At 43.0% G+C, this 13,467-nt stretch overlaps 1 protein-coding gene across 5 annotated transcripts in view; it reads right to left on the minus strand.

Annotated features, from left to right (window-relative positions):
* The window catches only part of LOC140212388 (zinc finger protein 385D-like), a 345,265-nt gene that overhangs the window by 266,325 nt on the left and 65,473 nt on the right, over positions 1-13,467 (minus strand). For all 5 annotated transcript variants that reach the window (XR_011889708.1, XR_011889707.1, XM_072283136.1 and 2 more), the window contains exon 2: positions 309-451. Coding sequence is in view for 3 of the 5 variants with exons in the window: in XM_072283136.1 (XP_072139237.1) it covers positions 309-451 (143 nt within the window). In the remaining 2 variants the exon portion in view is untranslated. The remainder of the gene's footprint in view (positions 1-308; positions 452-13,467) is intronic.

The raw sequence follows: 13,467 nt of genomic DNA on the forward strand, positions 1-13,467 counted from the left end.
GTAAGTAGGTAGGTACCAGTATTTATGATGTAATGAAGCCTATAACTGATGACTGCAGGTTCAGTGACAATAGTGGCTGCACCAAATGGCGTTTCCACAAAATCAAAATGAGATGTGGCCTCATAATTATTAAGAACACGAACTTCTTTCCAACAGACAATTTCTAAAAGACTCATCTTGTAGTCACGACACTTCTTTCTTCATCGTACACACACGCAGCAGGTACTGGAAAACATTCACACCTCACAACCCCAGGTCCCTTCAAGGCGACTCTGGCCAATAATAAAGAGTAGAAACAAAGAACTCACCGCATTAAAATTCGGGAAAAGGCTGACGGCAGATGCAGTGTCCAACGGGAATGGAAGAAATGGTTTAACATCCAAGGAAGGCTGCACGGCATGGACTGGTGGCCGCATTAAGGCAGGGAGCGCGTTGCTTTGGCATGTACCGCCTGTGGGAAAGAGAGACAAGTCAACCTTTACTTTGGTGATTTGTGATGCGTTATTCTTGCGTTGTGCATCGAGCCGAAGACAGCAGCCAAGGCCAGGAAAGAAATTTGAGAAACTGTTTCGGAAAGCACACACCACAGCCATCTTTCTGCAGCTATCAAGTGCACCAGAGAATGAATAATCTCACAGACAGTCTTCCGTGGCTGATTAATCCACGGACCAGAGAAAAATAAAATATTTTGGATGGGTGAGCTCAGAGGAGCGTAAGTCATTCAGGACAGACAGACTGACAGGCAAGCTGCTCTGCTGATAAAGCTACAGTGGCTGCTCACTACCCTGGGGTGAGTTCAGACCTCATAGTAGGAGCGATTCCAAGTCCGATGATCCCATTAAAATGAGGCTTTACGTTCTGTGGGAAAAGTATGCAAATGAGCTAAGAAATCACAATGCATACTAATGAGCTGCTGTGTGTTTACAAAACGCTGTAAAAACCATCAATTTGTTTGTATTTTTGCCACAAGGCACAGTACCGGCTCTCCCTCAGCTGCCAGCAATAGAAAAGAGAAATGCACCCAATAACGCGGTCGTTTAAATCATTGTCAGAGTACTCATGTTTTAATATTAATTCAAAGTGATTCAGTCAAAGGAATGATTTTAAAGAAGAACCACTGCATAAGTGAACAATATTCATTCCAGGGATGTGGCCAGTGGACTATAAAATAATGTTGGTTACTCTCCAGGAGATACTAACATTGAAATGTGATGGTCTTTTTTTTAAACCACAACTCGAGGCTCATACGTAAGCGATGATTTGTCCAGCTGACTTCACTGTTATTGTTCCTCCTCTTGGTAATACGGATTAGTATTGTGAAATTCATTATCACAGCAACTGCGGAGGCCAAGTCACTGGGTATATTTAAAGAAAAGGTTGATAGGTTCTTGATTAGTCAGGGTATCAAAGGTTACGGGAGAAAGGCAGGGGAATGGGGTTGAGAGGGATAATAAATCAGCCTTGGTGGAATGGCAGAGCAGACTCGATGGGCTGAATGGCCTAATTCTGTTCCCATTTCTGATGGTTTCATCGTATTAATGACACATATTTTTATAACAGTATTATTGTCATTTGCATCACAATACAGTTTGTTAGAGCACGCGTTTGTCAAAACATGCTTGACATATGTCCGGACACACAGCTTGTTAAATATCAACTGGATGTACATTTCTGTGGGAAGGCAGGTTGCAAAATAATTACATTTCCCACTCAGTGAACGACGAGGTTTTAATGTTACTGAAACATCACCTATTCTACTGTGACAACAACTACCCTGAGGTCTCTCTGGCTGTGATTCAAGATTCAAGATAGGTTAATGTCATTTATTTGTATTTATTTATCTCGAGATAGAGCGCAGAACGCAGAACAGGCCTTTCCAGTCCAACGGACCACACCGCCCAGAAACTCACTGATTTAACCCTCGCCTAATCACGGGACCATTTATAATGACCAATTAATCCACTCACCAGCACATCTTTGGACTGTGGGAGGAAACCAGAGCACCCGGAGGAAACCTACACATTCACTTACAGACGGCACCAGATTCGAGCTCCAAAGTCCAGAGTGCCCCAAGCTATAATAGGGTCACACTAACTGTTAACGCACCAGTGGCCTCCAATACACACGCGTAAAGGAAAATGAAACAATTGTTACTCCAGATCCAATGCAGCACAAAGAAAAACACAAGAAGATAAAGAACACAATAATAAAACAACACAATATAGATACGTAAGATAGCTTATGTACATAGATTGATTGTATGTCTATAAAGTGATGCTAGGCACAGGAGTGACTGTACATGAGGTGACTCTGACAGAAATTATAAGGCCAAGGTTTCCCATCTCAGAAGCCGTCCATGCCTTCGGTACCACTGTTGTATCAGTGTCACATTCCCTTTCTCACATCATTCATTCTTGTGGTGTTTCTGTACAAAAATGCCATTTGAATGCAAATTAATACTAGATGATGGTGGCCCACTCTCCTTCACAGGGGCAGCCACCCTCCTCATGGACTGTTTGTCCCGCTCTCATCAGACAGGAGGCTGCGTAGCATCCACGTCAGGAACATCAGCCTCAATTATTTTCCCCAATCAGTATGGCTGATCAACACCTCCACCCACTACCCCACCCCTCCACACCCCCAAACACCACTACTTTATCATTTCCTGTCCTAGTGTCTCTTTATGGACATGTAATCAATTTATGTACATAAGCTATCTTATATATTTATATTTACTGTGTTTTTTTTAATTATTATTGCGTTCTATATCTTATTGTGCTTTTTTTGTGCTGATTTGGATCTGGAGTGGAGAGCATTTTAACTGGTTGTATCACCGTCTGGTATGGAGAGGCCACTGCACAGGATCAGAAAAAGCTGCGGAAAGTTGTGAACTCAGTCAGTTCCATCACGGGCACTAGCCTTCCCAGCAATGGCGATGCTCAAAATGGCGACGTCCATCATTAAGGGCCCCCACCACCAAGGACATGCCCTCTTCTCATTGCTAATGTCAAAGAGGAGGGACAGGAGCCTGAAGACACACATTCAGTGTTTCAGGAACAGCTTCTTGCCCGTCACCATCAGATTGCAGAATCGACATTCAACAATGCAGAGTCAGATTCAGAATCAGGATTATCATCACCGGCATGTGACGTGAAATCTGTTAATTTAGCAGCAGCAGTTCAATGCAATACATAATATAGAAGAAAAAAATTAAATAATAATAATAATAAATAACTATATCTTATTTAGTATATTTATACAGTATATAGGTGCCTCTTTAATAATACTACTGTACCTGCCTCAACCATTCTCTCTGGCAGCTCATTCCATATGTTATAAGAGTTTGGACTAGCCACTGTTTGATGAATATTCACTGACAGACACCACCCTCTGTGTGAAAAAGTTGCCCCTCCGGTCCCTTTTAAATAATTTCCTTCTCTCCAAATCTCTGTCCCTAGTTTTGGATTTCCTTACCCTGGGGAAAAGACTGTTAGCATTACCTAGTCTATGCCCCTCATAATTGCAAACACTTCCATAAAAGTCACTCTTTATTTCTCCTATGTTCTAAGGAATAAAAACCTAGTCTGGTCAACCTCTCCCTTTAACTCAGGCCGTCGAGTCCTGGCAATCCCCCTGTAAACCTGCAAACTTTCTGGTTTAACCACATCTTTCCAATACAAGGTAACCAAAACTGTACACAGTTCCCCGAGTTCAGCTTCAGAAAAGACTTGTAGAACCTCCATCAACAGGGAACTAGATTCTTTCTCTTTCAGGATCATCTCCCAGATGAGTGAAGGTCAACAGAGCTGGATAAATTTTTGAGTGAGCAAATCAAATCAAATCTTGTGGTCTTTTGGTCTGAAATAAATCTTTTGTTGCTAAGAAACTCAGTGTAACAGTTTTACAAGAAGTTCCTTTTAATCCAATTTAACAGAAATGCAAGCTTTGCAATACTTCTATCTCTCTGGGCATTCTTGTGAAGGAATTACTGAGGATTATTTCTGTCAAAACAACGGCCTCCTTTTCTATGCCCTGTCAGTGAACATACACCGAACAGCAACTATTCCAAGCTCCTGTAACGTCTGTAAGTTTTCATCTGTTAAAGTTTCTGCGGCTGCTCTTTTCAATCTTACAGAGCTGATGTGATGGGCTAAATGGCCAAATTCTGCTCCTATTTCTTATGGCACTTCATCCTTTGTTTCACTGAGGTACCATAAGACCATAAGACATGGGAGCAAATTAGGCCTTTCGGCCCAATGAGTCTGCTCCAACATTCCATCATGGCTGACTTATCATCCCGCTAAACCTCATTCTCCTGCCTTCGTCCCATAATCTTTGCGCCCTGATGAATTAAGAAACTATCAACCTCCACTTTAAGTATACCAAATGACTTGGTCTCCACATCTGTCTGTGGCAATGAATTCCATAGATTCACCACTCTCTTGCTAAAGAAATTGCTCGTCATCTCTGTTCTAAAGTGATGTTTTCTATTCTGAGTCTGTATTCTCTGGTCCTAGACTCGCCTACTATTGGAAGCATCCTCCCCACATCCACTCTACCAATGTCTTTCAATATTCAATAGATTTTAATGAGATCACCAACACCCATTCTTCTAAACTCCAGTGATTACTGGCCTAGAGCCAAAGTATGCTCCTTAAACTATTTCTCTTCATTCCCAAAATCATTCTTGTGAACCTCCTCTGGACTCTCTCCAAGCCAGCGCTTTTTTTTCCTGAGTTAAGGAGCCAAACCTGCTCACATTATCCCATGTAATCTGATGAATGCTTTATAAAGCCTCAGCGTTACATCTTCACTTTTATATCTTAGTCCTCTCAAAATGAATGCCAACTGTGCATGAGGACTTCCAAGTCCCTTTTCACCTCTGATTTCTGAATTTTCTCCCTGTTTAGAAAGTGGCCTATGCTTTTATTCCTTCTACCTAAGAGCATGGCCGTACACTTCCCCTCTGCCTCTACTTTACCCATTCTCTCAATTTAACTCAGTCCTTCTGCAGATTCCTTGCTTCCTTGGCACTACCTGCCCCTCCACCTATCTCTGTATCATCTGTAAACTTGGCCAGAAAGCTATCAATTACGTCATCCGAATCACTGACATATAATGTGAAAAGAAGCTGTCCCAACACGGACACAACTAGTCACCAACAGCCAGCCTGTAAAGGACCCCTTTATTCCCACCTTTTATCTCCTTCTGGTTATCGAATCTCCTATCCATGCTAGTATCTTTCTGGTAATATCATGGGCTCTTATCTTGTCGAGCAGCCACATTTGCGGTATCTTTTCAAAGGCCTTTTGAAAAGCTAAGTCCACAGCATCCACTGATTCTCCTTCGTCTATCCTGCCTGTTATTTCTTCAAATAATTCCAACAGGTTTGTCAGACAAGATTTCCCCCCAAGGAAACCAAGCTGACTTTAGCCTACTTTATCATTTGCCTCCAAGTACCCTGAAACCTTATCATTAATAATGGACTCTGACATCTTCCAAATCAATGAAGTCAGAGTAACTGGCCAATAATTTATTTCCTTCTACCTCCCTCCCTTCTTACAGAGTAGAGTGACATTTGCAATTTTCCAGTCCTCCAGAACCATTCCAGAATCTTGTGATTCTCAAAAGATCATTACTAATGCCTCCACAAACTCTTCAGCCACCTCTTTCAGAACCCTGGGGTGTAGATCACCTGCTCCAGGTGACTTATCTACCTTCACATCTTGCAGCTTCCAAAGCAACTTCCCTTAGTAATAGCACAACACTCATTTTTGCTCTCTGACACTCTTGAATTTCTGGCATTCTGCTAGTGTCTTCCACAATGAAGAATGATACAAAATACTTATTCAGCTTGTAAGCTATTTCTTTTTCCCCCAGTACTACCTTTCCAGTATCATTTTCCAGTGGTCCAATATCCACTTATACCTCTCTTTTACTCTTTATATACCTGAAAAACTTCTGGTATCCCCTTTAATATAATCGGTTAATTTTACTTCTTATTTCATCTTTTCTGCCCTTATGGTTTTTTCAGTTGCCTTCTGTTGTTTTTTTTTAAATGATTCCCAGTCCTCTAATTTCCTACTAATTTTTGCCATATTTTCTGTCTTCTCTTTTGCTTTTATGCTGTCTTTGACTTCCCTTGTCAGCCACTGTTGCATCATCCTGCCTTTAAAATACTTCTTCTTTGGGATGTATCTACCCTGCATCTTTTGAATTGCCCCCAGAAACTCCAGCCATTGCTGCTCTGCCATCATTCTTACTAGTGTCCCCTTCCAATCAATGTTGGTCAGCTCCTTGCTCATTCATCTGTAATTCTATTTGTCCCTCTGTAATATTCATATATCTGACTTTATCTTCTCTCTCTCAAACTGAAAGGTGAATTCTGTCATATTATGATCACCGTCTCCTAAGGGTTCCTTTACCTTAAGCCCCCTAATGTCATACTTGCCAATCTCTACAAGATCATCTACCTTATTCTGTCTACTGTGGGCATTCAAATATAACATCTTCAGTCCTGTATTCATCACCGTTTTTGATTTTGCCCCCTTGTTCCTCCTCTACTCTATTCTACTAACTGCAAATTTTCTCTATCATTTGTGTGGGATAGAGTTGAAGTGCAACGTGATGGAAAATCAAAAAGGATTAACGTGGGACTGAAGATCGAGGTTCGTTTCTATGATACTGAGCTGCATCCACAGCTCTCTGCAGTTGCTTGCAGTCATGTGTCACTTCTTCACTCACTATGAGTTTCAACAATTTCAGATAACCAGACTCACTACACGGATGCTATTTGACCTGTTGATTATTTCCTTCAGCTTGTGTTCAGTTCTGGTCATCTCATTGTAGAGAAGTTGTGGAAAATTTAGAGAGGGTGCAGTGGAGAGTTACCAGGATGTTGCCTGGATTAGAGAGCAAATCTCCTGAGGAAAGGTTGACTGAGATAGGGCTTTTCACTTTGGAGCGAGGTGTGTAGATCATGAGAGGCATAGTGTGGACAGCTACCACCTTCTTCCCAGAGCAGCAAAGGCCAGTACTAGAGGATATTCATGTAAGATGATGGGAGGAGAGTTCGGAGGACATGTAAAGAGGTATGTTTTTTTTTTTTTTTTTTTTTTTTTTTTTTACACAGAAAGTGGTGGGTGCATGGAATACATAGCCTGGGTTGGTGGTCGAGGTAGATAGATTAGGACATTTCAGAGACTCTTGGATAGGCATAAGGATGTAAAAAAGGATGTTCTGGGCTGTGTAGAATGGAAGGGTTTGATTGATTATGGACTTGGTTAAAAGGTCGACACCACATCATAGGCCGAAGGGCTCGTATTGTGCTATACTGTTCTATGTTCTATGATCTGTGTTCTGTGTACTCTGATCAATGTTGTATGTTCCATGTTCTAGCTGTTTGATTTGGGTTCTGGTTTATGCTGAATCTCAATTTTAGATTGTTTGCCTTTCTCTCATCTGTCCTCTCTCCTCCCTCATCTCCCTAAATCTACATCTCTTCACTTCAGATATGTTTAACAACCCTTCACCTTCCTTGCTTAAATGACAACATTTACACCATCTGTAACCTGTCAACATCCCTGTCACCCTCTTTGTTCTCTCGAGGTTTCTTAAGACACCCTTGTTTTCACAGTTTTCCAGTTCTAATGAAAGATCATTGACATTAAAATGCCGTTCTCTTTTATCCCTCCACATCTTCTGAGTATCTCCAGCACTCCAGCATGCCTGTTTTTATTTCATTCTTCCTCTGTTGCCTCCTTCTGCTTCCTTTATATTGCCTTTATGGTGACAGGCAGTTTGCCAGTGAGACAAGAGATCGCAGCTGGGGTTGCAGAGACCATCCCCAGCATTGTTGCTGTTGCTTGGACCAGCGTGTTCAGGAGGCAGTGTGGCACCATACTGTTAGGGAACTGAGTCATCCAAGGCCAGTTGTCTTTGCACCTTTGCCAAGATCAACCCATCATGGGTGTCACCCTCACCCAGGCAACCACCGCTGCTCCTGCCCTCCCACTTCCTTCAAAAGGAATACCATTCATCTTGTTGTTTGAAAGAATCATATTGAAAGTGATAACTGTATATGTTGCTTCTTCATATAGGGTGTTGGGTTAGCTTAGAACAAGGGAGTCAGAAGTAGGAAACATGTTCCCGCTGATGGATGAATCCAGAACCAGAGGCCACAGTTTAAGAATAAAGGGTAGACCATTTAGAACGGAGTTGAGGAAAAACTTTTTCACACAGAGGGTTGTGGTTCTGTGGAATGCTCTGCCTCAGAAGGCAGTGGAGGCCAATTGTCTGGATTCTTTCAAGAAAGAGTTAGATAGAGCTCTTAAAAATAGATGAGTCAAGGGATATGGGGAGAAGGCAGGAAAAGGGTACAGATTGTGGATGATCAGCCATGATCACAGTGAATGGCAGTGCTGGCTCGAAGGGCTGAACGGCCTACTCCTGCACCTATTGTCTATTGACTGGGAACTGGAAGTCAGAGGCCTAATGTTTGTGAGTCTGAGAGTTCAGTACCAAGACAACAAAACAGAACACAACAAGCAACCAAACAACAATAGCAAAACAAGTCCTTTTCCTCCTTTGAATCCTCCCTCCCTCCCTCCCTCCCACCCAGACAGACAGTCCTCCATTCCCAGGACAGGGTAGGCAACTGGGACACCACTTTCCTGACTTCAGTCATCGGGCTTCGAATTTTAGGCTTGCAATCGTCCTTTGGACTTTGATCTTTGGTTCCAACCCTGCACTAGCAGGTAATGGGACCCCGAACTTCAGGTTTCGGACTCCAGGCTTGCAGACTCACCAGCCCTTGTGCCTCCTGCTCATACAGACGTCTCACGCCAGGACCCACCAACCTGGGGCAGCCCGACATTCACAGCTGCCCTTCACCACACTCCATCTCAGCGGCCTGCAAGTGCCGACTGGAGGCCAAGACCCCAGATGTCCTTCGTCACCGATTCCAATCTTTTTTACCACGCTCCAAATTACAGTATTTTTAATGGCTCATTTTGCTCTCAAATTCAACTTTGATATCCTGAAATTAGCTGTTTTGCAGCAGCAGTACTTTGCAATACATAATAGTGAAAAAAACACCAATTACAATAAGAATAGACAATATATATATATAAAATAACTAAGTAGTGCAAAAAGAGAGCAATAAAAAAAGAAATAAAGTACTAAGGAAGTGTTCATTGGTTCATTGTCCATTCAGAAACGGGAGGAAGTTGTTCCTGAAACGCTCAGTGTGTTCCCAGGCTCAATTCAAGGTGTCAAAGGTACGGGGAGAGGGCAGGAGAAAATGGGGTTGAGAGGGATAATACATCAGTCATGATGGAATGTAGAGCAGACTCAATGGGCCGAATGGCTTAATACAGCTCCTATGTCTTATGATCTAATGGTCAATTATGTCTATAATTTCTGTGTAAAATCTGACTATGTTCAGAATTTTATCCTTCTACCATGAGCAATCCTACATGGTTCATTCATGTGAAATAATTGAACCAATTATCACAGGGTTTAAGAAAAGACATTTAAAATCCGATGCTGGCATATTCCCATGGTGACAAGGATATCTGCCAGAATAAATTTGCTCTATAGGCCTTGCTGGCTTCTCGCTGCTGCCATCAGGAAGGATGTACAACAGCCTTACATCCCACAACACCAGGTTTAGGAACAGTTATTACTCTTCAGCCTCCAGCTCCTGAACTTCATTCACCTCAGCCACGAACCAATTTCACAACCTATGGACTCACTTGGAAGGACTGTACAACTCATGTTATTTATTTGTTATTAGTATTATTTGGTTTTCTTTTCACATTTGCACAATTCGTTATCTTTTTCACATTGGTTGCTTGTCCTTGTTTTTGTGAAGTTTTTCATTGATTCTATTGTATTTCTTTGTCTTACTGTGAATGCCTGCAAGAAAATGAACCTCAGAATAGCATATGGTGACATGCAAGCACTTTGATAGTAAATTTACTTTAAATCACAGTGCCCTTCCCTCATTGACTTATAAATGGCTGGGAAATACTGGTATAGCTGTATTCCAGAAATGCAAGGCATCCTCTAAAACTGAAAGCAGTTTGCTTGTTGCCTGTGAAGTCATTCACATCGTCTCACAAATAAATACGAAGCTGGTCACAATTATTGTTTAGCATTCACTTTGTAATTACAACAGACTACCTTTACCCAGAGGATGGTGAATCTGCAGAATTCATTGTCACAGACAGCTGTGAAGGCCAGTTCATTGGGCATTTAAAGTGGTGGTTAAGGGTTTTCTGATTAGTAAGGTTGTCAAAGTTTACGGGGAGAAGGCAGGAGAATGGGACTGACAGGGATAATAAATCAACTGTGATGGAATGGCAGAGCAGGCTCGATAGGCCAAATGGAAACCACAACAGCGTTATGATTAGCGCAGCTGGGCGTTCCAGAGTTCAATTCCAGCGCCATCTGTAAGGAGTTTCTGTACATTTTCCCTGCCGAATGTGTGGGTTTCCCCAGGTGCTTTGGTTTTCTCCCACAGTCCAAAGACACACCGGGTCAGGTAATTGGTCATTGTAAATTGTCCCATGGTGAGGTTAGGGTTAATCGGGGTTGTGGGGTGGCGTGACTCGAAGGGCCAGAAGGGTCTACTACACGCTATATCTCTAAATAAATAAATAAATAAATGTGTCAATATGTCTTACGGCACTATGGACTGTACAGATCGCAGTTGTGAACAGCATAAGCAAATGTCCCTCATGAGGGGAAGATATTTCACTGAGAAAAACAAACTAGAGCATCAATTTTTCTCCAATCTTCTTATTCTCTCTTTTTCCATTCTTCATTCCGGCTCCCCTCATCCCCTCTTTTCTCCTCATCTGCCCATCAGCTCCCTCTGGTGCCCCTCTTCCTTCCCTTTCTCCCATGGTCCACTCTCCTATCCTATCACATTTTGTCTTCTTCAACCTTTTACCTCTTCCATCTAACACTACCCAGCTTCTCATTCTACCCTCCTCTCCCACACACCTGCTTTCACCCTCACCTGTCACCTGCTAGCTTCCCCCACCTTCTTATTCTGCCTTCTTCCCCCTTCCTTTCCAGTCCTTCCTCAGCCTGAAACATTGACGGTTTGCCGCCTGATCTGCTGATTACCTCCAGAATTTTTTGTGCGATGCTCTGGTTTTCCAGCATCTGCAGAATCTCTTGAGCTTTAAACTAGAAAGGAAATAGTTTTTATGAGCTATCTACCGGACCAGCTTGATTCAGTAGGCCCCCATTGATCGAGGTCAATCGTGGATGTCACATCCCAGCTGTCTACTCAAGGCAGTATGATTTGGAGAATAAGATGTTGCCCATGCAGCAGGCTTGCCCTCTCCAAGCAGCTGTTAAATCCAAAGGAGAGGCAGAAACCAATATAGTTTGCCACCAGCAGCTTCACAGGAGTTGCCAGTCAGCATTGAACCCAGCATACCTTTCCTCAGGGTTTACTCCAAAAGCCTTCCCCATGAGTGGGTATAGCGGCAAGGCAGTGGAGGTTTCAGATCAGAGCTTTCCTTCTCCCAGATAAGGTGCCAACCACAGCTAACAAGACCCATCTGCCCAAAGCAACTGGTTTTAAGGCACCAGTAACCCACCTTTGCCCTTTCTCCTGCCAGTAGAAATAGTTCCGCCTGACTTAGTAGTTAGGCCACATGTGAAGACCAGGAGCTGGACTTGGTTGTCAGAGGCTATTTCAGACATTTGCCATTGGGAGCATCTAATAATTGGGAGCTTATCCCCACTACAACTCCAGGCTATAACAACCTCAAGGAGCCATTTGATTCAGTAGAAGTGAATCATAACAGACCTTGGTCTGAATGTTAGGGTTAATTCTCTGAAACTTGCATCAAAGTTAAGTTTGTTAATGGAAAGACAAACGTCTGGAAATGAGGTAATGCAACACGACAGCACAACATAGTTCTCCATGACTCTGCCCTTGGATATAACAGTGGGGGAGCAGATCGTTTACTCGGTACTATCAGAAACGCAAGGACAAACAACTGCAGGTTGCTTCATACCATGTGGAAAGTCACTGGATTGTTTCGGGGGCAGAATTTTAAGGTGATTGGAGGGAAGTGTAGGGGAATGTCGGAGGTAGGTTTTTTTTAAACACTGAGAGTGGTGGGTGTGTGGAACGTGCTGCCAGTGGTAGTGGTAGAGACAGGTACATTAGGGACATTTAAGAGACTCTTAGATAGGCAACGGATGATACAAAAAAGGAGGGCTATGAAGGAGGGAAGGGTTAGATTGATCTTGCAGTAGGTTAATAGGCTGGCATAACATTGTGGGACAAAGAGCCTGTATTGTGCTGGTGTTCAGCACAGCCTGCCTGCGATTGACCCATCTCCCCCTCTTCGAGTTGTAATTATCTGGCAGCAGGTGTAGGGTCTTGGGCCCCACACAGACAGATTCAGGAGCAGTTGTTTCCCTGTGGCCACTGGGCTCCTGGACAGGCTTCACTCGCCTCAGCTCTGAACTGACTCAGCGGCCTGTGACATCACTTCCGGGGTCTCTGCACTGCAGCCTGTGACCTCACTTTCAGAGACTCTGTGACCTGACTTTCAGAGACTCCGCGGCCTGTGACCTCACTTTCAGAGACTCTGTGACCTGTGACCTCACTTTCAGAGACTCCGCGGCCTGTGACCTCACTTTCAGAGATTCTGTGACCTGTGACCTCACTTTCAGAGACTCCACTGCCTGTGACCTCACTTTCAGAGACTCCGCGGCCTGTGACCTCACTTTCAGAGACTCTGCGGCTCATGTTCTATGTATTATTTATTCACTTAATTTTACTATTTGCACAACTTATCCTCTTTTGCACATTGGATGTTTGATGATCTTTGTGGTGTATGGTTTTTTTTTGTGGATTCTATTGTGTTTCTTTGTTTTGTGGCTGCCTGCAAGAAGATAAATCACAAGGTTGTATATGGTATACATTGATAATAAATGTGAACTTTGAACTTTGTAATGTTCTACATTCTGTCTGCAAACAGCCATTGCTTGAATAATAAATGCTCAACAGACTTTCCCTACTACATGGTGCATTATGAATATTAATGATCTATTGTTCAGTTCCTGGTGGGTTAGAACATGCTGGTAATGAATCTTAAGTATTCTCCAAGGCCTGAATTGGGAGCTTTACAACATGATACAATTCTCTTCCCTTGTGACCAATGAGGTACAATAATCTCTTTATTGTTGCCTGCTCTGCCGTAGCCAATTCAAATTACAGCATAAACAAGTCCTGCCACTCTCTTTGTTTGTCAAGTAGGCTACTGGTCCAGAAATGCACACCAAATGGCTGGAGGAACTCAGCAGGTCAGGCAGCATCTGTGGAGGGGATGCTCTGCCTATTACACCACTGGCATTTCAGGCAGTAATGAAGGTCCACCATCTCTGTCTGTGTTCACGGCTTCCTTCATCACGTCAGTAGCTACCTCTCGG

The sequence above is a fragment of the Mobula birostris genome, chromosome 19, assembly GCF_030028105.1.
Source record: "Mobula birostris isolate sMobBir1 chromosome 19, sMobBir1.hap1, whole genome shotgun sequence".
Lineage (NCBI taxonomy): Eukaryota > Metazoa > Chordata > Chondrichthyes > Myliobatiformes > Myliobatidae > Mobula > Mobula birostris.